The sequence below is a fragment of the Mustela nivalis genome, assembly GCF_964662115.1.
Source record: "Mustela nivalis genome assembly, chromosome: 18".
Classification (NCBI taxonomy): Eukaryota; Metazoa; Chordata; class Mammalia; order Carnivora; family Mustelidae; genus Mustela; species Mustela nivalis.
The window spans coordinates 56,936,990-56,959,821 of NC_139037.1; the positions used below are offsets into that span (position 1 = coordinate 56,936,990).

The 22,832-nt window shown below is 50.4% G+C and overlaps 1 protein-coding gene across 2 annotated transcripts in view; it reads left to right on the plus strand.

The window, feature by feature from the left end:
• The window catches only part of PRKD2 (protein kinase D2), a 32,272-nt gene that overhangs the window by 7,800 nt on the left and 1,640 nt on the right, over positions 1 to 22,832 (plus strand). For both annotated transcript variants that reach the window (XM_082710573.1, XM_082710574.1), the window contains exons 4-17: positions 832 to 963; positions 4,299 to 4,453; positions 4,572 to 4,794; positions 6,070 to 6,147; positions 6,234 to 6,387; positions 8,843 to 8,960; positions 9,697 to 9,774; positions 11,050 to 11,308; positions 12,742 to 12,794; positions 12,925 to 12,997; positions 13,681 to 13,787; positions 14,630 to 14,791; positions 18,088 to 18,186; positions 20,894 to 21,161. In XM_082710573.1, the coding sequence (XP_082566699.1) occupies positions 832 to 963; positions 4,299 to 4,453; positions 4,572 to 4,794; positions 6,070 to 6,147; positions 6,234 to 6,387; positions 8,843 to 8,960; positions 9,697 to 9,774; positions 11,050 to 11,308; positions 12,742 to 12,794; positions 12,925 to 12,997; positions 13,681 to 13,787; positions 14,630 to 14,791; positions 18,088 to 18,186; positions 20,894 to 21,161 (1,959 nt within the window). The remainder of the gene's footprint in view (positions 1 to 831; positions 964 to 4,298; positions 4,454 to 4,571; positions 4,795 to 6,069; positions 6,148 to 6,233; positions 6,388 to 8,842; positions 8,961 to 9,696; positions 9,775 to 11,049; positions 11,309 to 12,741; positions 12,795 to 12,924; positions 12,998 to 13,680; positions 13,788 to 14,629; positions 14,792 to 18,087; positions 18,187 to 20,893; positions 21,162 to 22,832) is intronic.

A 22,832-nucleotide genomic window follows, 5' to 3' on the forward strand; every position in this document is an offset into this window, starting at 1 on the left:
TAGACATATACATATATATCTATATTTTTTAAAAGACTTATTTATTTACTTGACAGAGAGATGGAGAGAGCAAGCAAGAGAGCACAGCAGGGGGAGGGGACAGAGGGGGAGGGAGAAGCAGACTCCCTGCCCAGCAGGGAACCCAGTGTAGAGTTGGATCCCAGGGATCATGACCTGAGCTAAAACCAGACTAACCAACTAAGCCACCCAGGCACCCCTGGGTGATTGTTAAATAAGAATATTTATTTTCTTTATTTTGGTTGGCTGCCTCCCTTACTAGAGGCCAGGCAGGGAATTTGTTCTGTGCGGTGTCCCTGACACCTAGGGCAATGCTCTGTGTTTGTTGTATTTCCATTTTAAAGATGAGAAAACTGAGATACATAGGGATTTGGTATTTTTCTCTTGACGCTCAAGCTCTATCCTAGACCAAGCAGATCAGCAGTTGTGAGGGTGGGACCCAGGCATCTGTATTTTTAAATTTTATTTTAAAATGTTTCATTGTGAAATGTACACAACATAAAATGTACCATCTTAGCCATTTTTAAGGCTCCTGTTCAGTAGTGTTAATTACCTTCACGTTGTCCTGCAACAGTCTCCACGAATGTTTTCATCTTGCGGAACTGAAACTCTGTACCCACTAAACAACTCCCCAGTCCACCGCAGAGGTGTCTTGCCCAGCGGTGACGCTGGGATTTAAACTCGGGTACCATGTAATATGCACATAAATGAAGGCAGGCAAGATCAAACCTCCCGGCGGGGAGGACTGTGAGAAACCCAGGAACAGCCCTCACCGCTCCGGCTCAACCATCCGCCCCTCCCTGCTGCCTGCAGCTTCGGCCACCTTCGAGGACTTCCAGATTCGCCCGCACGCCCTCACGGTGCACTCCTACCGAGCGCCGGCCTTCTGCGATCACTGCGGGGAGATGCTCTTCGGTCTTGTGCGCCAAGGCCTCAAGTGTGATGGTGAGGGGAGAGGGGCTGGAGGCGGGGCCGGGGGGGTGGGGAAGGGGAGAATGTCAGGAGGGTGGGGCGGGGTGGGGTGGAGCTCAGGGATAGGGGGCGTGGCTCGGAGAGAGCGGTAAGGGCCCAGAGACACAGCTTTGGGGAGGAGTTGGGGGCGGGGATTGAGTGATGGGTGGGGGATTGGACGGGGCTCAGCTGCGGGAGGTGGAGCCTGATGCAGAGCTCCCAGAGAGAGGTAAGGGGGCAGAGAGCTTGGGGGACGAGAAGGGGACGGTGCCTAGGGAAGAAGGTGGAGTCTGTAACAGGAATCACCAGAGAAACAGCCAGTAGGAGGTAAATATTAAGGGATATTTGGAAGGAATTCGCTTACAGGAGTGTGGGGGCTGGCCCAGCAACTCTGAAATCCAGCAACTCTGAAATCCATAGGGCAACACGTCAGGAAGGGCAGGCTGGACAGGGAAGAGTTTCTTCATCTGGGAAATCTCAGCTCTGCTTTCTAACCTTTCAGTTGATTGAACCAGGCCCACCCGGATTAACTAGAATACTCTCCCTCACTTCAGGTCATCTGATTGTGCACTTGAATCACACGTACAAAATACCTTCACAGCAACCCCTACATTAGCATCTGAATTACTGGGGCTGACACAGAAAGCTGACCAGCAGAGTCCCCTCCTCACTGACTGGGCCCCTCAGTGTGCAAGGACCTGTCATAACAAAATACCACAGGCTGAGTGGTTTAAACAACACATATTTAGAACTCACGGTTCCAGAGCTTGGAAAGTTTAAGATCACGAGTTGGACAGGGCGTGGTTTCCTGGTTAGAACCCTCTTTCTGGCTTGCACACAGCTGCCATCTCACTGTGTCGCTCCCGTGGTGTGAGGAGAGACAATAGTTTCTCAAGTGTTTCCCTTATATAAAGACCCTGATCACGTTGGATCAGCGCCCCACCTTTAAGGCCTCATTTAACCTTATTTACCTCCTTAAAGTCTAATACGGTCACATTCGCAGTTAGGGCATTGACTTATGAATTTGGGGGATGGACACATGTTCAGCTACAACAAGCACCCACACGCATGTCCTTCGATCATACTTAAAATATAAAGGAACACACCAGTGTGTCTCAAGGTGAAGCCCAAAGGTCAGGTTCTGCAGGTCCACTCTTCCCTGATGAAGACCATCCATTCTGCGAAGACCACACCTCCATCAGAAGTGTATTCTTGAATGTTCCACCATCCAAGGATCTCCAGCTTCACGGCAATGGCACTCATACGGACCCTGTGTTCCAGAAGACCTGCAGCATTGACCAGGATTGTTACCCCGCAGCCCTAAAGAGACCTGTGGCATTTAAGGGCTCGAGGGATGATAGCCACATTGGGTCTGTGGAAAACCAATTCAGCACGTTCAAGGCTGTTGTCAGTACTGCCATGGTGCGCAAACCACATCCAACTCTTGGTGTCTTGACATTTGTAACCTTCATCCTGACGTGTAGTCCTGGTGTCATAAAAGGGAGGTGTTTTGTGTTTTTTTGTTTTGAGAGAATGCCCGTGCACAAGCAGGGGTAAGGGGGGAGTAGCCGAGGGAGAGGGGGAGAGAGAATCTTTTTTTAAGACTTTATTTATTTATTTGTCAGAGAAATCACAAGTAGGCAGAGAGGCAGGCAGAGAGAGAAGGGGAAGCAGGCTCGCCACTGAGCAGAGAGCCGGATGCGGGGCTCGATCCCAGGACCCTGGGATCATGACCTGAACTGAAGGCACAGACTTTAACCCCCTGAGCCACCCAGGCGCTTCTGGAGAGAGAATCTTAAGCAGGCTCCATGCTCAGCAAGGAGCCTCACTCGGGGCTCGATCTCACAACCCTGAGATGACCCGAGCTGAAACCAAGAGCCAGATACTCAACCAACAGAGCCACCCAGAAGCCCCTGGCATCGTCGATTTTAACGGGCACCCTTAGCACGGATTTCACTGGTTCAGCCACACAGATGGTGGCCCTCGTTCACGTGGTTCCAAAGGAGTCCCAAGTGACTTTTTTTTTTTTAAGATTTTATTTATTTGAGAGAGAGAGGGGATAAGAAGGGGGAGGGTCAGAGGGAGAAGCAGACTCCCCGCCGAACAGGGAGCCTGATATGGGACTCCATCCCGGAACTCCAGGATCATGACCTGAGCTGAAGGCAGTTGCCCAACCCACTGAGCCACCCAGGCACCCCCAAATGACTGTTCTTAATGCCTTCATAACATCTTCCGATGCGAGTTTGACTCTGCCTTGATACTCAGAGAGTCACAGATGAGATTTTGAAGTCCTGTGAAGCACACGAGGGAGCAAAGGCCAGTGCTGGGAAGTGTTTCCTGTTCGCAAAGGTTGTGGACCATCCCTAAGCTCTTCTCATGCCACCACCTTTGGGAAAGACTATGACAGCCAGGCTGCCAGAAGATCGGCTCCATGAGGCAGTCCCAAAGAAGCTTCCAAAGCCTGGAGGAACATTCTTCACTCCTGAAGAGGGAGCCTTCCTGGAATCATTTGGAATCTCTGGAGATGTATGGGAGCAAGTGTTCAGGAAACCTGCTAGGAAGACAACAAGCTGAGCCTGATTCTTTCATGGAAGAGGATTTTGGATTTTTTTTTTTAATGATAAATTAAGAAAGAAATGACAATAGAGTCATATTTCCATCTGATTCAGTAGAATTGTCCTGAGTACAACTGAAAACATGCTAACTCTTTTCCCCAGGAGATGATGCTTGTTCACTCTTTTCCTTCGATGTCCTGTAATTTTTTTATTTCTATTTTTATAATGTCATGTAACTTAAATACGAATACAGTGCTCCGTTCGGCAGCACATGTGCTGAAATGGGGCCAATACAGAGAATAATAGCATGGCCCCTGGGCACAGATAACACATGTATTCCTAAAGCGTTACATATTAAAAAAAAAATGTTATCTCAGATGATGGGAGATAGAAGGAAGAAAGCACAAATAGTTGGTGTACACACAGATAAGGAAGAACTAGTTATTGCCAAGTATGTGCCTCCTTTGTGCAGCTGGTTCCGTGGTCCCTCCGTTCTGCTACTGCCCCCCAATCCACATTCCCCGGGACTTCAGCAAGGGCCTCACCTGCTCGTGGTTCTTTGCCTGGTGGACTGGCCCAGAACCTTCTAGTCCGGTAGCGGTTCTACCCGATTTGGGTTTTTGTAGTTTTTCGTTGGCTTTAGTGGCGCTCGCAGGGGGCTCTCCTGAGAGGGCTGCTGTATTCCTGAAGTACAGAAAGGGAAGCGGGCGGGGCGGAGTTTTAGAGCCCAGGACTGGTGCAAGGATGTCTCTGATCGTCTGGCGCCCCCCGCAGGCTGCGGACTGAACTACCACAAGCGCTGTGCCTTCAGCATCCCTAACAACTGCAGTGGCGCACGCAAGAGGCGCCTGTCGTCCACGTCTCTGGCCAGTGGCCATTCTGTGCGCCTCAGCACCTCCGAGTCCCTGCCCTGCATGGCTGATGAGCTGGTGAGGGGCTGGGGAGCGGGCGGGCTAGTGGCGGGGAGTTGGGGGGTTGGGGTCGGATGACAGGGCCCAGGCATGGGGCCGCGCACTAATATGTTCCCTCCATTCCTGCTGACCATAGAGCCGCAGTACCACCGAACTCCTGCCTCGCCGCCCCCCATCCTCCTCCTCCTCCTCTTCTGCCTCCTCCTACACGGGCCGCCCCATCCAGCTGGACAAGATGCTGCTCTCCAAGGTGAAGGTCCCGCACACGTTCCTCATCCACAGCTACACGCGGCCCACCGTCTGCCAGGCTTGCAAGAAACTCCTCAAGGGTCTCTTTCGCCAGGGCCTGCAGTGCAAAGGTCAGCGGGACCCCCCTGGGGGAGACAGATGGGGTCAGAAGGCCCGCACAGACACATACTCAGAGGACCTGGGGCCTCTCTCACCTGGGCTTGTGGCGGGAACTAAAACTCCCAGTACTCTGGGGATGCCTGGCTGGCTCAGTCGGTGGGGCCTGAGACTCTCAATCTTGGGTTTGTGATTTCTCCATACCCATGCTGGGTATGGAGAGGACTTTAAAATAAAATCTTAAAAAAAAAGAAAGAAAGAAAGAAAGAAAAAGAATCCCAGTATTTTGATCCTTAGGAGCCCAGAGCCTCAGGAGAAGAGTGCCCTGAATCCTGGTGTTCTAGAACCTTTGGAATTTTGGAATCCTAGAACCTTAGAGATTTAGATCTATGAGCCACTTCATATGGGATTCTTAAACCGTAGAACTTGAGAATGCTGGAACCACAGAACTAGAACCATAGGCTTCAGGAATTCTGGATTATCAGGGTCCATGAAAAGAACCACAGAACCTTAGACTTGGAGATCCTAGAACTCCCAGATTATAGATTCTCAGAATACTGGAACTTTAGAACCATCAGATTTGAGAATGGTAGAAGCCTAGAAGCATCAAATGTAAACCTTAGAAATCTAGAATCATATACCCTTAGGGCCATGGGATCCTACAGTCCTAGACACACAGAACATAGAGCTCTGGATTATCAAATTCTAGAACACCAGACATTGACATCCATAAAATTTAGAGCTGTCCAATTCTAGAATTCATTGGAAGAGTCAAATTCTAGAATCTTGGGTGTGTGGAATCCTAGAACCTTGGAATCATCAGATTCTGGATGGTTTGAAGTCCAGAATTGTAGAACTATAGAGTCACTGATATCTAGAGTTTAAGTTACCGATAATCCTAAAACCTTGGACATAAAGGAATCTTAGCAGTCTAGACTCTTAGAACTGTAGAATCATAGATGTGTCAAGTTCTAGACAGTCGGACATTGAAATTTGGAATCTTAGAACTCTAGAATTAGAAAAAAAATAGAATCTTACAGGGATGTGCTAGTGGCATCTAGTGGGTAGAGGTCAGGGATGACCGCTAAACATATATGACGCACAGACCAGCCCCCAACAGCAAGAGATTCCCCAGCCCTGAATGTTCTAGACTCAAAGAGAGACAACCGACCCCAAAACAGCAAAAGCAGAATCTTCTGGGCCTGGGGGTTAGGAGTCAAGGTTCAACCCTTACAGGTGACGTCTCTCTCCCCTCTTACATGTCTGCTTGCTCCCTGTCGTCATACCAGACTGCAAGTTTAACTGTCACAAGCGCTGTGCCACCCGCGTCCCTAACGACTGCTTAGGGGAAGCACTCATCAATGGAGGTGAGAGGCTGTGGGGTGAGCAGGGAAGTGGAGGGGGGTGGTGGCGGTACTGGGTAGAGGCTCCTCTGATGCCCTCATCCTGCTAGATGTGCCGATGGAGGAGGCCACCGATTTCAGCGAGGCTGACAAGAGCTCCCTCATGGACGAGTCTGACGACTCGGGAATCATCCCGGGCTCCCACTCAGAAAATGCCCTCCACGCCAGTGAGGAGGAGGAAGGCGAGGGAGGCAAGGCTGAGAGGTACCTGGGGCACCCTCCGGGAAAGGCCTGTCCTATCTCTACAATAGCTTGATGTCCCCTGTAAATTTTCCAGGCACTCACACTTTGTTTTTAAATTATACCTTTTTCCTAAAAAATGTGCATTTAAAAAATATTTTATTTATTTATTTGACACACAGAAAGAGATCACAAGTAGACAGAGGCAGGCAGAGAGAGGGGGGAAAGCAGGTTCCCCATCGAGCAGAGAGCCCAATGTGGGGCTCCATCCCAGGACCCTGTGATCATGACCCAAGCTGAAGGCAGACACTTAACTATCTGAGCCAGCCAGGCGCTCCCAAAATGTACATTTTTTGAAAAGCTTTCATAGAAGCGGATTTCTAATTTAGAGTATATTTCTCTTTTGGAACTGCTAATCCAGTCATTCAAACAGTAGTCAAACCCTCTGCTTCCCTGCTTTCCCGTCTCCCAGCTGCTTAGCTCCTCCCCCACGAGGATGTCTCTGGGATCAGCTGCTGGCAGGCCCTTCCAGAAACAGTCTTGTTGCAAAGTGACAGAGCAAAGAGTAAGAACGTGGGAATCTGTTGTATGACATTAGGCAGGAGATTAACCTCTCTGGGCTCTCAGTTTCTTCGTCAGTAAGATGGGGATAAAAGTAGGACCTACCTTTGCGGATTGTCCTAAGGGTGAAGTGAATGACGTTCTCTGGGCCGATGATGCCACCTGTCTTGTAGGGCGATTTTCTAATTCCTTTAGATCACGCAGGTCAAGTGCTTGCCGGGTTGTAAACTCTGAGCAGATACAAAGAGAATCCTCCCCGGTACTCTGTTCTTGAGTCCCCAAAGCGCGGAGGGTGGGAGGTGATCCATTCTGGAGTATGGGGACAAATATTTGCCTTCCCATTTCTCTTTACTTTTAATCTCATCTTTTAGATGTTTTCGCTCTTTTGGCATGTTTTAGAATAATATTAACACACTATTATTGGTATATTGTACTAATACAGTAAGACATTTGTAAATGAGGGTAACCTGTGGATTGAAGCTGTCATCGATGTGTAAGTCTTTATCCTTGAATGAAATCCTTCTCAGAAGGACTGTAAGGAACACCACCCCTACTCCTAGGTTAGAAGATTGAAGTTTACTGGCTTTAGCCGGTCATTACTAAGAGAAAGGAGCTGAGACTTCACCCCATGAGGCCAAGGGGGCATTGATGTGAGGAGGGTGAGCCATTTCCATGGTGCATCAATAGACACTTATTGAGGACCGGCTGGGTTCTAGAACTTCCAAGCACCCAGCTGTGAACCAAACCAGGAAAACTCTCTGGCCTCATAGAGCCAACACTTTAACTGGAGAGACAGGCAGTAAACAAATGCATCCATAGCATCAGGTACCGATGACTGCTTTCAAAAAATAAATAAAAATAAAGATACATTTAAAAAAATAAAGCAAGGGGGGGGGGACAGAGAATGAAGATACATTGTTTTAGGGCCATTAAAGGGGGCCTCTCTGAGAAGTTGACATTTGAAGAGATCTAAAGGAGGGCCGGGAGAAAGGAGAGGAAAGGAGACATGTGGAAGATAGTTGGTGGAAGAGCTTGCCAAGCAAAGAGAGCAGCAAGTGCAAAGGCCCTGTGGTAGGGCCAAGCATGTTCCAGAAACAACACTGAGTTTGGTGTGGCTGGAGCAGAGAGGGCCAGAGGAAGGGGATGGGAGACCACCCTGAAGGAAAGATGGATATGCAAGTCACAATAATTACAGAGAGTTTCTTACTGATTCTACCTGACTCGAGCTGCCTGGAAGCTCAAGTTCCCTTTCTGCCAGGTCTTTCCTGAAGTGTTTAGTAACAGAGTAAGAGGCTGTAAGAGTTGGATCTTGATGGACTTGGGTGGGGTGGGGGTGTTGGGAGAGGCAGCCTATTTCACAGATGAGGAAACCAAGTCTCAGAGAGGCAAAGGGAAGTGCCAGAGCCACCCAAGTCCTTGGTTTAGTGCAGGGATCAAGAGGTGGTTGAGCAAGTCTGTGAATCTCTCTAAGCGTTTATTTCCTCTCTGTAATAATAGCATGTGCACCGATAAGGGCAATGAGGTACAGAGAGGTTGAATCACTTGCCTAGTGTCACACAGCTGGCTCCACAGTCACTGGGCTCAGTACTGATTAGCACTTATGGGAGGACCACTGGGTGCCAAGCATTGTGCTAAACTCCTAAGAAAGGTTTTCACCCCTTACAGCAACCCCTTTGGATGGAGAAACAGAGGTACCTTAGAGGTTAGGTGATTTGCCAGGCCACGTGACTTCGGACCCCAGCCTTGTAATGTGACCCTATCTAGCGTCCCCTTCCTCATGGGAAATGTGGAAATCACAAAAGTGTGGCCAAAAACAACCCCACTCCTGGCTGCCCAGAAATGCGCTCTGAGGCCCCTAGTGCTAATGGGTATTTTCCACTTGTAACCTCTTGCCTCTTCCTCTCCCCCTCTCTCCCAGCTCCTTGGGGTACATCCCCCTAATGAGGGTGGTGCAGTCGGTGCGACACACGACGCGGAAATCTAGCACCACCCTACGCGAGGGTTGGGTGGTCCATTACAGTAACAAGGACACGCTGGTGAGTGGGCGGGATGGGGCTAGGTGGGGCGGAGCTAAGGTTAGGGGCGGGGAAAACTCCGCTTTAGGAGGTGGGGCTGGGTGGGGTTGGGGGGTAGGCGGCGCCCATCTGGAGGCGGAGCTAGAATTAGAGGGATGGGTTCTAAGGGAGAGTGGACGGGTAGGGCAGAAGTCGGGAAAGACGCGGGGCTAAGGGCAGTGTCAGGGGAAGCGTGAGACCAAGAACGGGGAAGCTGGAGTTAGGAGTAGGGCCGAGAAGGGCTCAGGTTCTAGAGGATGGACTCAGGGGGTGCTGGCCCGGGTTAGAGGCCTAACTAGAGGTAATTAAGTAGGGTTGTGAAGTAAGGGCCAGGTGGGGCGAAGTTGGGATGAAAGGTGGGGAGAGCTTATAGTGGAGGGGTCTGGGCAGATAGGAGATAGGGGTGGGGCAGGTTTGCTGGAGGCCGACCTAAAGTTGGAGAGGGGTTATGGGGCGGGGCAAGGTGGGGTGAGCTAAGGCGGGAGGGGCGGGATTAATTTGAGAAAGGGAGGAGGCGGGGTGGGGCTGCAGTTAGAGATGGGCGGGGCCTTACTGGGGACGGAGCTAGAATTAGAAGGGCGGGCGATGAGAGACGGAAGGGGTGGGGCATTCTGGGGCGGGGCTAGACTTGGGGGCGGGGCTTGGCTCCGGGAAGAGCTGGAGCCCCGACTGCGCCAAGGACGGACCATCTCACCTTCTGGAGCACCTCTCCCAACAGAGGAAGCGGCACTATTGGCGCCTGGACTGCAAGTGCATCACACTCTTCCAGAACAACACGACCAACAGATACTACAAGGTGGGCCTTCCGGCCACCAGCTCCCCCAGACCTCCTCCTCCCACTCCTCTCCCCGTTGCTTGCCTGCTTGCATGTCATCGGCAAATGGGCCCACTTGGGCCCACCACTTTCTGGCTGGGGAACCCGGGGCGGCTTACCTGACCTCTCTGCCCTCCCGTCTGGCACCTGTAAAAGGCCTCAGTGACTAGTACGCACCGCAGGGCCGCTGCCCTAATTCAGCGATCACCTCCGCGAAGCAGTTAGCTTAGGGCCGGCTTGTGTGGAGCTCGCTGTTATCATTATTGCTTTATAATGAAATACTGGATCATTTATCCTATTCCTCACCACCCGTCATGGCCGCCGGGCGCTCTGGGCCGTCTCCTTCTGAGGCCTAGCTTCTGCGCTTCCCCCCACAACCTTGTCCCACATAGCAGCCAGAGAGGCTGAGAAAACCATCAGAATACTCCCTTTGCCCTTAAAATAAAACTCTGATGCCTCAGGGTTCCCTGCTTCGCAGCGGCTTCCCACGGGGTGGAGGAGAGGGTGACTTCTCAGCCTGCCCCTATTCTCGGCCACCCTTAGATGCTACCCCCACCACGTCTCTGTCCCCTGCCTTTATAAGGTGTGTCAGTCTGTCCCTGTTTCGTTCTTTCCTTACTTTAATTTTTTTCTCTCCCTTCTGCAAATGTGTCCTGCCCCCCCACCCCGGAGTTTCTCTTCCAGCACTTTTCAAAGCATGCTCTTTTCCTTCTGCACAGACCCTGCCCTTTCTCTCCCTGTCCCTTCCCCTCCACCTGGCCCTCTCAGCCTCCTTTCTGGTCTCCTGTCTCAGTCCCATCCTTTCCTGTCCACCCTCCACGCACAGCCAGACATCTACCCCTGCCTTGCTCTAAACCCTTCCATGGCTCCCCAGGGCCCTGGAGACAAAGCCCAGGCTCCTCTCTGTGGCCCATGAGGCCCTTCATGGCCTAACTTCATTTGTTCACCAAACATGGCAAATCTCCTGTGTGCTAGGTACCACCCATGTAATGGGAATAGAGCATATTCTTTGAACACAAGCCTTTCCCACCTCAGGGCCTTTGCACATGCTGTTTTCACCATCCTCCACCAGCTGGCCTCTTCTTACCTTTCTGATCTCTTGCTTCATTTAACATCTGCCAGGAGGCCTTTTCTGACTACTCTATGCAAATCAGGCCCTTTCCCATTGCCACTGGATTGTGTGTGCTGTTCTGAGTAAGTGGGGAGCCCCAGGGTCTGCCTGGCATCCTCACTGATGCTGGTTTTGTATCCTGCCAGGAAATTCCACTGTCAGAAATCCTCACTGTGGAGCCCGCCCAGAACTTTAGCCTTGTGCCACCAGGCACCAACCCTCACTGCTTTGAGATCGTCACTGCCAATGTCACCTACTTTGTGGGCGAGACACCTGGTGGAGCCCCAGGGGGGCCGAGCGGGCAGGGGGCCGAGGCTGCCAGGGGCTGGGAAACAGCCATCCGCCAGGCCCTGATGCCAGTCATCCTCCAGGATGCACCTAGTGCCCCAGGCCACACACCCCACAGTAAGTCCTCCCCCCACCCTGCCCCGGATCCTGAGAGCATGGGTCTGGAATGTCTTGTGTGGGCTCCCAGGGAAGGGAAGAGCCAGGGAGAAGGCTGGGAATGGCACAGTGGGGAATGTGGCTTCTGGATTCAACTGGCATGAGTCCAAATCTCCATTAAGCCCTAGACCTGATGTGTGGACTTGGGCATGTCACTTCTCTTTTCTGAGTCTTGTCCCAGGTGGCGACAACTCCTCCAGGTTGTTAGTTCAGGCTGTTTCATTCAGGCATTTACTGAGTGTCTTCTCTGTGCCCACCCTATGCTGGGCAGTGCTGGGGACATAGTTGTCACCAAGACAGCCCAGGACCTGTCCTCACGGGGCTCACAGTCCAGTAAGGGAGACCGACCTGTCCCCAAGCAGTGACAACCCAGAGTGATGGGGCTGGGACAGGGGACCAGAAAGCTGTGGGGGCTCAGAAGGGATAGCTGATCCAGCCTGGGTATCCAGGAGGGCTTCCTGGATGCGGCAACATCTGAGCTGAGACCAGAAAGCTGAGGAGGGCTAAGAGAGGGGATTACAGAAGGGAAGGATTTCAAGCAGAGGTAGAAGATGATCAGAAAGTCTCAGGCTCCTGCCTTCTGGAGCTCATAGTCCAGTGTGATAGATCACCCTGCATGAATGACAGATGTAATGTAGAACATGACGTGGCCCCAAGAGGAAAGTTGGAGCTGAGACTGAATGGGGAGGGTTTAATTAAGTCCAGCGGAAGGGACGCACGTTACTGGCAGAGGGAACAGCAAGCACAAAGGCAGGAGATAGGAGGGGACTTGGCTGTATCTGAGGCCCGGCAAGGAGGACACACAGCAGGTGGTGGTTGAAGTCAAAGAGGTAAATGAGGGACCAGTACCTGGGAGGCCATGGGAGGGGGTTGGGCTTCCTCCTGGGGGCACTGGGGAGCAGGGGAAGGACAGACCCAGGTTTGTGCAGTGAATAGGAGAGAACAGAACAGGGGCAGAGAGACCAGGGAGGAGGACAAGGGGCCAGGCCTGCAATGGGAAGGGGGCAGATGTTCAAGCGGCGGAAGGCTCAGAACCTTGGAAATGTGTGGCTCCGGTTGGGTAGTGGGTTGGCAAGTTCAAGGGGGAAGATGTTGGAACCCCTTTGGACTTTCCTCCTGAGAGAGCCTCAGTGTCCTCCTCTGTAAAATGGGATCAGTGTGCATCCCTTGACCCTGAGATCTTGGGGTGCAGTGCTCAGTGAAATCGTTCATGACACTTCTCCAGTCCCGTCAGCCCATCACGTTTACTTCTCCCACTGGCCTATGAGGAAGCACCTGTCATTATTCCCATTCTTGAACCCGGGTGGTGTGGCTCCAGAGGCTGCCTCTGGAGTCATGGGTGAAGACAGTCCTGAGCCCAGGCTCCCCTCACTCCCCCTCTCTCCTCTTCCCAGGACAGGCTTCTCTGAGCATCTCCGTGTCTAACAGCCAGATCCAAGAGAACGTGGTGAGACACTGCCCACACCCCATGGTCCCATGGATGGCCTATGCCTCCCATGCAGCCTGCTGCCCTCCCTAGTCTCCTCAGCGCCCGAGCTCCATCTGCCCCCTTGACCCTTCCCATCCCTATTATGCAGGACATTGCCACCGTCTACCAGATCTTCCCGGATGAGGTACTGGGCTCCGGGCAATTTGGAGTGGTCTATGGAGGTACGGATGCTTCTGAGCTGATCCAGAGGGGGGGTCCTGGTGGTTCCTGGGCTCCAGACCTTCTGTGTGCTCACTTCCTGTTCTGGTTGACTTGGAAAGCTAGGTCCTCCAGGCAGGTGGTTGCAAGCCTCTCCAATTCTCACTGGGAAAAGCCAATGGGCTTTCTCCCATTCGTAATAGGGAGAGAGCAGGAGTGCCTGGGCAGCTCAGTGGGTTACACCTCTGCCTTCCTCTCAGTCATGATCTCAGGGTCCTGGGATCGAGCCCCGCATTGGGCTCTCTGCTCGGTGGGGAGCCTGCTTCCCCCTCTCTCTCAGCCTGCTTCTCTACCTACTTGTGATCTCTGCCGGTCAAATAAATAAACAAATAAAATCTTCAAAAAAATAATAAATAAAGGAGAGAGCATTCTGCACTCTGGCCACAGAGCTAGTTCCTAGATTCTGATGGGTCATAAATCTAGTTTCCCATGTGTTAGATTTCCCTCGAAGCTCTTGTCTTTTACCTTCTTCATTCCACCTTTATTCCCAAGGCCTCTCACCCCAAAGAGCCATCTTGATGCTTTCTGCTTACCTTTGTTCAACTATGTGTCTCTGTCATTGGCGGGGGATGGGGCGAGGTTCTCTCTTACCAGGACTGGAAGGTCTTGTTCCCTTCATCCCCAGTCTCCCCTATGTCCTGCCCAGGAAAGCACCGGAAGACAGGCCGGGATGTGGCAGTAAAGGTCATTGACAAACTGCGTTTCCCCACGAAGCAGGAGAGCCAGCTCCGGAACGAAGTGGCCATTCTGCAGGTGACCGGACTCTGGGGCCCAGCTCAGGCCCCACCTAGGAAGGACCTTCCTTTCCCACCTCCTCCTTTCAGAGGCCAACTGACCCAGGCTGGAGGTGGTCAGGGAAGGCTTCCTGGAGGAGAGAACATGCATGTTGAGACTTAGGGGGTAGAAAGGTGTTCTGAGCAAAGGGACCAGTCTGTGCAAAGAAAGGTCTGGAGGTAAGAGGGAACATGAACCCTTCTAGGAATTTGAAGTTTGAGGTTACTAGATGGTTTATGTGTTGGGAGGTGGTGTGAGGTGAGGCCAGGGAGGAGGCCTATGGATTTTCTCCTGAGGGTACTGGGGAGCCCGGGAAAGATTTTTAGCAAAGAAAGGACAGGGTTGGGTGTGTACTTCAGAAAGATCTCTGAGGCTGCCACCAGAGGGTGGGTGGAAAGTGGTAGGACCATAGCCTAGAACCCAGGGAGGAGGTTGGGTGGAGACCTGGAGGGTAGAAATGGGGTTAGGCCAGGCAGGGTGTACGGGGAGAGGGAGGAGAATTTACAACATAGAGATGCACAAAGATCCCGTTGTTCCATACTTCTGCTCCCTCCCTCTCCCCACCCCCCCCAAATCCTGGACCTTCAACAGAGCTTTATGACATGAAGATCCTTCTAGATACCTGGTGGTGTGGGGATGTGGTTCTGTCTGAAGCTCCTTTCCCCTCCCCCAGAGCCAGCCTTGGGGAAGGAGCTGCTGACCCTCCGGGGACATCCTCCTCATTTGTTGTCTGTCTGCTCCCGTGGCTTATCTCTGGGATCCCAGGTTCACAGGCGACCTGGACCCTGACTGCCACCCTCTCCTCCCCACCCCTACCCCAGAGTCTGCGGCACCCCGGGATCGTGAACCTGGACTGCATGTTTGAGACACCTGAGAAGGTGTTTGTGGTGATGGAGAAGCTGCACGGGGACATGCTGGAGATGATCCTCTCCAGTGAGAAGGGCCGGCTCCCCGAGCGCCTCACCAAGTTCCTCATCACCCAGGTGCGCCTGCCCCCCACCCCCCTGCCTGCCTCCACTCGCCTCCCCACCTGCCTTGAACCCAGCTCCCGCAGACACTGGCAGGAGTCCTCCTAGCGGATAATAAAAAATAGTGATAATAACAATAGAAAAAATAATAGAATGATAATTTCGAAATAATTGAGTAATAATAGAACAGATTGTAGAGTAATAACAGTAATAACAATAGAAAATAAGAAAACAGTAAGGAGAGAGCAGTAGTGATAATTATATTAGTAGTATAGAAAGATCAGAAATGATGATTGTATAATTTTTATTCCTTTATAGAATGAGGTTCCCTAAGGCCTGACTATATTCGTGTAGGAAAAGGGAAGGGGAGGGAGGCTTTTCTGTGGGGACCTCATTCATCCATTCCTTAGGTGGTTCGCCAAGTTCTCGGTCTTCCCCTGCTCTGTTCCCAGCAGTGCTGGGGACACAGCTGTGACCGAGATAGCCCCAGGACTGGACAGTGATCTCCCAGAGTTGGTGGGGTGGGGGAGGGGGATGCTAACCATGTTTTAACTCATTGTGTCTGCATCGCAACTCATGTGGTAGTGGCTGTGATCAATTCCATTTTTTTTTTTTTAAGATTTTATTTATTTATTTGACAGAGAGAAATCACAAGTAGATGGAGAGGCAGGCAGAGAGAGAGAGAGAGGGAAGCAGGCTCCCTGCTGAGCAGAGAGCCCGATGTGGGACTCGATCCCAGGACCCTGAGATCATGACCTGAGCCGAAGGCAGCGGCTTAACCCACTGAGCCACCCAGGCGCCCCTCAATTCCATTTTTGAGTGGGAAAACACCGAGGCTCAGAGACTTTAAGTAACTTGTCCAGGGTCACACAGCTGGTGGGAGCAGACCCTAGGATCTGAGCTTTTAACTAGTAAGGTCAAAATCACTGGTTTCACCTGTGTGTCATTCTGCCTCTTACTTTCTTAACTTTATTTATTTATTTTTTTAACTTTTTTTTTTTACTTTTTCACTTTAAAAGTACTTCTGGAAGGCTATTCTATTTCCATATGTAATGAGCAGAGCTGCCTCTTTTTCTTAGTTGGATCCCATGGTGGATATCACCAAATCCTGTAATTGCTGAGTACAGAGGTTGTTACCACTTTTCTACCATTACAGACAACATCTGGTGAATATCTGTCCACACACATTGCTGGGCTCTGGTGGGAGAATTTCCAAAGAACACGTTTCAGACAATAGACTCCTAAGTCCAGGGAAATGTGCTCTAGGAGTTTTTTAAACATGCTGCCCAGCTGTTCTCTAAAATCCCTTGGGTCTGCTCTTAACAGCAGCTAACTCTGGGTGAAACAATAAGCAGTCTTACAGGTGGAGATGTGGCTTCGTTTAGCAGTTTAAAAATTATGGGTGAAAAAAATAAAATAGAAATCATGGGTGAGGTTGAGTGTATTTCCCTATGTTTATTGGCCTGTGCTTTTTTTCCCATTGCCCATTTTTCAGTTGGATTATTCTTGTTGAATTGTGAAAGCTCTTTGTATATAAGGGACACTGGATCCTTGTCACTTGTGTTGTTCAATTTTTTTTTTTTTAATTCCAGCATTTGTTTTCCTTTTCATTTCATTCCTGGCTTTTATTTGCCATCAAGAGTTTAACTTTTACATTGTTAAATGTTGCCTTTTGTAGCTTCTGGGTTTTACAGCCTTCCTAGAAAGGCCTTCCCATCTAGCTTGTCCCTCACCTGATTCTGGGACTTGTTCTCTTGGATGCAGAGTCCCTTGTGCTATGCTTCCTTTATGGAGGTCCTGCCCCCTCACTGTCCCCAGCACTGCGCCTTCATCAGGTTGACTTGTTGGGGGAGGAGAGAAGCCCACTGAGGCAAGCTCATCCAGACTTAAGGTGGGGAGAGGGAACTGCCTGCCTTCCAGCAACTGGTTGATTTCTCTTTCTGGTCTTCCATCACTCCCTCCCTTTTTGCCTCTGCTCCTCTCTCTCTCTCTCTGCAGATTTCTGCCTTCCGCCTCTTGTCTGCCCCACCCCAAGTCCTGTTTATGGGCTTGTTTATGCTTCACAATTGCCCTCCGAGGTAGGTATTACCAGCACCCCCATTTTAAAAGTGAGGAGACTGAGGTAGAGGAAGGGTCCATGTCCTGCCCAAGGTCACACAGCTAGGTGGCGGTCTAGCTGAGATTTGAACCCGGATCTGTCTAGCTTCCAACCAGCCCTCCTTGTTCTCCTCCTCTCCTAGTGGGGGAGGGAGGTGGTCAACAAACAGGAAGTGGAGAAAAGGGGTACCTACACACTGTGGATCTCAGTGTCCCTGGCCGATGTCCGAGGATTACACAGAATCAAGGAAGATCATGGTGTCCCCAGAGAAAGTAGCTGGAAATTGTATCCAGATTTTTTGCTTTTTGCTTCATAAATCAGCTCACCTTGCCACCCTAGAACACTCTTGAATTAACAGAGCAGGAAAAGCTCTATCTGAAACATGCACAGGAATATGTTTATCCACAGGCCATCCCGAGGAGAGTAACAGGTACCAACAACAGTAATAGCTAATGTCCTGTTTGCTCTGTGCTGGACACTGTCCTAAACACTTTCTATGCCCCAACACATTTAAACTTCACAGCGACCCCTGAAGATGGGTATTTTTATTACCCACCCCCCCCATTTTACAGGTGAGAACACTGAGACCCAGAGAGTTGAAGTGGCTTGCCCGAGGCCACGAGCTAGTGAGTGTAGAGCTGCGTTTTCTACCTGGGCAGGCCTGCTCTAGAATCCCACCCCCCACCCCCAACCAGTACTGCATTTGATATATAATGTAGATCATGTTGGTATTTGTAGTGTTTCATCTTAGAGATTTTAATGGATGAAACATACTTTTTAAAAAATGGAGTCACACAATAGTACCTTCTTAAAGGCTGCTACTTTACCAATAGCCCACCCCTGCCCCAGCTTTTAGGGTAAACTCCAGGCCCAAGGTTGGGCTCAAACTCATGATCCAGGAGGTCACAAGTTGCTAGCTCTGTGGACTGAGCCAGCCAGGAACCTCACTCCTAGCTCTTTTTGGTCACCACAGCTTACCACATGCCTGAGGGTCTCCGTCTCTTCCCAAACCCACTGCTCCAGTCTAGTCTTTCTGGAATTATCCAACTCCTATCTCAGGTGTCATGGTTTTGGGGCTCCAATGCATCCCCTGGCCCTGGGGGATATCTTTAGGGGTACAGAGAAGGGCATGGATGGAGTTTGGAGGGCTGGCGGCAGAATCTGGGGCAGGTAGCTTCCTACCTTTCTTACCAGCCCCATCTCCTCCCCTCAGATCCTGGTGGCTCTGAGACACCTTCACTTCAAGAACATTGTCCACTGTGACTTGAAACCGGAAAACGTGCTGCTGGCATCAGCCGACCCCTTTCCTCAGGTCAGTCATGTTCCACAGCTTGATTTGGGGAAGTGCAGCTAATCCTGGGAGGCGGGTGGGGATTGTATGAATCAGGAAAATTGGACACAGAGACTCAAGATAACAATGACTTAAATAAAACAGACGCTGGTTTCACACTCATGTAGGGTCCAGCATGAGCATTTCGAGGCTGAAAAAGCGGTTTCTTAGAGTCAGGTACTTGGCTCTGAATGTCTTGTTCTGGCCTTTCTATGATGTTCTAGACCGTCCTGGTTCTTGATAGTCCCCATCAGGTGACAAGATAGTAGAGGGGAGGAGGAAAGAAACAGGTGGAGGAAATGGACACACCCCCTTCCTTCTCTGAACCTATGGAAGTTTACAAGGCATGTCTTCTAGTATCCCATTGGCCAGGACAAGGTCACGTGGTTGTGGCTGGCTGCAAGGGAGGGCGGGAGATGTAGTTTTTATTCTGCGTGGCCATGTGGTCCATTCCATTCAAGATTTTTATTATTATGGGTGAGAGCAGAGAACAGATATTAGGGGACAAGTGGTAATTTCTTCTGTAGGTCTGTTAGGAAAACAGTTCTGATGAGCCTTGGATTGGGCGGTGAGAATGCTTCCCCCCACCCCAGGGGCAGAAGCAGAGTAAGTAGGGGTGACAATTGTAACAGATACAAATTATTGAGTGCCTACTGTGTTTAAGGACCTATAGCTACAGGTTCTCATGTAGCCCTTCCATGTCCTGGAAAGTTCTTGCTTTATGATCTGTGTTTTGCAAACACTGAGTTCCTTTCATTTCAAAAGCCAGGGGTTCATTTTAGTCAACTAAGAATTGCTGTGGAAACAACTTATATCAACCTCATGGTTTCTTTCTGCTGGAAGTCGCTCAGTTGTTAGTGGCAGCCTGGGATGGAACATAGGATCAGTTTTTAAATGTAAATTAATGAAAATTAAATAAAATAAAAACTAATTTGTCTTGCCACATTTGAGTGCTCAGTAGCCACAGGGAACCAGTGGCCACCATATTGGTCAGCACAGATCACAGATCAAGAGCAAATGTTGATCATGCTGTCACAAAAATAGAATTATATCTGTACTGTGTTCTGTGACATGGTTCTCTGAGCTCACGTAACTCTAAAGCCCATTTGGACGGTCAGAGAAAAGAAAACCCACTCTGAAGAAAGAGTAGGAGTCCATTTTTTGGATGGGCAAGTATTCCAGGCAGTGGGAACAGCCCTGGCAAAGACCCTTTGTAGCGAGGTGATCTGTACTTTTTTGGGAACAACTTTATTAAGATATAATTCACACACCATATAATTCACTGATTCAAAGTATACAGTTCAGGGGCACCTGGGTGACTCAGTTCATTAAGCATCTGACTCTTGACCTCAACTCAGGTCTTGATTTCAAGAGTTGTGAGTTCGAGTCCCACATTGGGCTCCACACTAAAAAGTAAAGTGTACAATTCAGCGGCTTTTAGTATTCACAGCGTTGTGCAACTGTCGCCACAATCAGTTTTAGAACATCTCATCACCCCAAAAACAAACCCTTGTACTCTTTAGACATCATCCTCCAAACCTAACATTCCTCATCCCGACCATGAATCGACGTCCTGTAGATTTGCCTATTCTGGGTGTTTCGTATAAGCAGCACATTCAGTAATAGCATATGTGGCCCTTTGTGACTGGCTTCTTTCATCTAAGTTCATGTTTTCAGAGTTCACTTATGTTGTAGCATTGATCAGTCCTTCCATTTCTTTTAACAGCCAAGTAATATTCCATTATAACATCTGGAGAAAAGGGTGGATCTTTGAAAAAGAAAAGGATTTTAGGACAGGATATGGTATGGCTGTCACATTGAGTCAGTGGTTGGGTGTGGCTGTTTTTGAGGGTAGGCAACAGAGACTTGGGGCTTCAAGGGTTTGGAGAGCCAAAGTGAGCCACAGAACAGTTTTGAGCCAGGGAGGAACCATATATGAACAGAGATGGCTGCACAGAGGTGGTGCTGCCTATGGACTTGGTAGGAAGGTGAGCAGGACCTTGAACCCCGGTGTGGCTGGCTCCAAAGCCTGTCTGTGACCCTAGACTGCCTCCACCATCAAGGGAAAAGTGGCCGACCACCTGTTACTGACTGCTGGCCATCACGGTCGCAGTTTGCACTCAGGATCTCATTTAATCCCCAGGGAAGCCCCACAGGAAGTTGCTATTAACATCCGAGATACAGATGAGGCTGCTGTGGCTGGGAGAAGTTAGCACCCGGCCCTGAGACCAGTGAAGCTCATTCTGAGCTCCCAGCACTTTCCCTGTATTTATTCATTCAATCCATACAACCACCCTTTAAGGTAGGGATTTTTCAGATCTCCGTTGTGCAAAATAGGAAATAGAGGCACAAGATGGCTAAGAGAGCTGTTCAGTGTGGCGGAAATACAGGAACAGGTGGCATATATTAAGCGCTCATGACTTATGAGGCATTTCTGGTCCCCTGAGCCTTAGATGGAGAAACTCATGTAATCCTCATGACGACCGTTTGAGGTAGGTGCTGTTTTGATCCTCCTCCTCATACAGATGAGGAAACTGAGGCACAGAGAGTAAGTCACTGCCCAGGTTCCTCAACTAGTGAGAGTCGAAGCTCAGTTTTCTCTGAAACCCTGTAGAGGGCGTGGGGGTGCGTTGCTGGGCAGGTGCACCCTCAACGCTCCTTCGGCCCCTCCACCCCACGCCCCCTGCAGGTGAAGCTGTGTGACTTCGGGTTTGCGCGCATCATCGGTGAGAAGTCGTTCCGGCGCTCGGTGGTGGGCACCCCTGCCTACCTGGCGCCGGAGGTGCTGCTCAACCAGGGCTACAACCGCTCGCTGGACATGTGGTCGGTGGGCGTGATCATGTACGTCAGCCTCAGTGGCACGTTCCCCTTCAACGAGGACGAGGACATCAAAGACCAGATCCAGAACGCTGCCTTCATGTACCCAGCCTGCCCCTGGAGCCGCATCTCCTCGGGAGGTGGGTCGGGGGCGGGAGAAGGGGGGAGTGGGCGGGGCCATAGAGAGGTGGGCCCTGGAAAGTCTAGGCTGTGGGGGTGGAGCCTAATGGTGGGTGGGGCCACAGGGAGGGCGGTCCTTTAAACGGTGAGGTACCTTGAACCTAGAACCTTGGGGCAGGGACTCAGGGATGTGTATGAAGCTGGTCAGGCCTGGTTCCTAGTTCACAGAAAACGAATTACTCCAGAAAGACTGAGACAGGCACCTGGTGCTTTGGGGGCTGAGCGAGGTTTGGTCTGTCTAAGGTGGGACCAGGAGAGGGACTACTGGACCTGTGGAAGCCATACAGCTGGGGGTGGCCAGGGGAGGGGGCGGAGCCTTCCTCCCAAGGCATGGGCTGGGGCCTGGAATCTTTGGGGTTACGACCCTGAAACGGTTAGCCTTGCAAAAGCAGTGGCAGCGGAGGGCAGGGTTGGGGAACAGTTGGAGAGAAGAGGTCATGTCGGGAGAAGGTTATAGAGCAGGGAAAGGCCCTGTAGGGATATGGCTTCGTGGAGCAGGTGGAGAGGGGATTGACATGAGGGTTAGTGCAGGAAAAGGTGACAGCAGTGGGCCGGAGAGAGGTAAGCACTAAGTGGTAAGAATGGATTCATTCGTACTGGAGTAATACTGGAGGTCCTCAGCGTTGTCTTTTGGGACCTGCTCAGAAGTGTCAGTAAAAGTGTGTCGGGTGTAGGAGAGTGAATTTGGTGCAGACCGACATGTGTGAGGGTGGCCGTGTGGACAAGGCCTATACTTAGAGGGGTTCACACAGTGAGGCCTTGTCCTTCAAGGCTTCTGATCAAGGAGACAGTCTCTCCTGAGTGTCGGCTTGTCTCGAATGCCTGATACTTGCTAATTTTCCTCTTCCTAAAGAACAGGTCTATCTCTGAGACTCTGTAGGAAACCACTGACTACCTTCTTCTTTTTTAAAATTAAGATATAATGTATTATTTGTTTCAGGGGTACAGGTCTGTGATTCATCAGGCTTATACAATTCACAGCACTCACCATAACACATACCCTCTCCAATGTCCATCACCCGGCCACTCCATCCCTCCCAGCCCCCTCCATTCCAGGAACCCTCGGTTTTTTTCCTGAGATTAAGAGTCTCTTATGGTTTATCTCCCTCTCTGGTTTTGTCTTGTTTTATTTTTCCCTCCCTCTGACTGACTGCCTTCTAATAATGCTTATTTTCATCTTATTTTTGTGGACATAGCAAGTGATCTTTGGATTTTCATTGACTGGGGTGATATGATATTTCCATTATAAATAAATTCATTTTCCCCTTAAGGTTTTCAATGGTAAAATGAATTTTTATTTTTTTAATATTTTTTATTTAAAGATTTTATTTGTTTATTTGACAGACAGATCACAAGTAGGCAGAGGGTCAGGCAGAGAAAGAGGGAGAAGCAGGCTCCCTGCCAAGCAGAGAGAGCTTGATGCAGGGCTCAATCACAGGACCCTGATATCATGACCTGAGCCGAAGGCAGAGGCTTAACCCACTGAGCCACCCAGGTGCCCCGGAAAATGAATTTTTAAAAAATGAAGTGATTTATAGCCAAATGTTATCGATTTTTGCTTTGATCAAATAGTGACATGGCTCGTACTTGCTTTGGCAGCACATATACAAATAGTGACATGGCTCAAATTC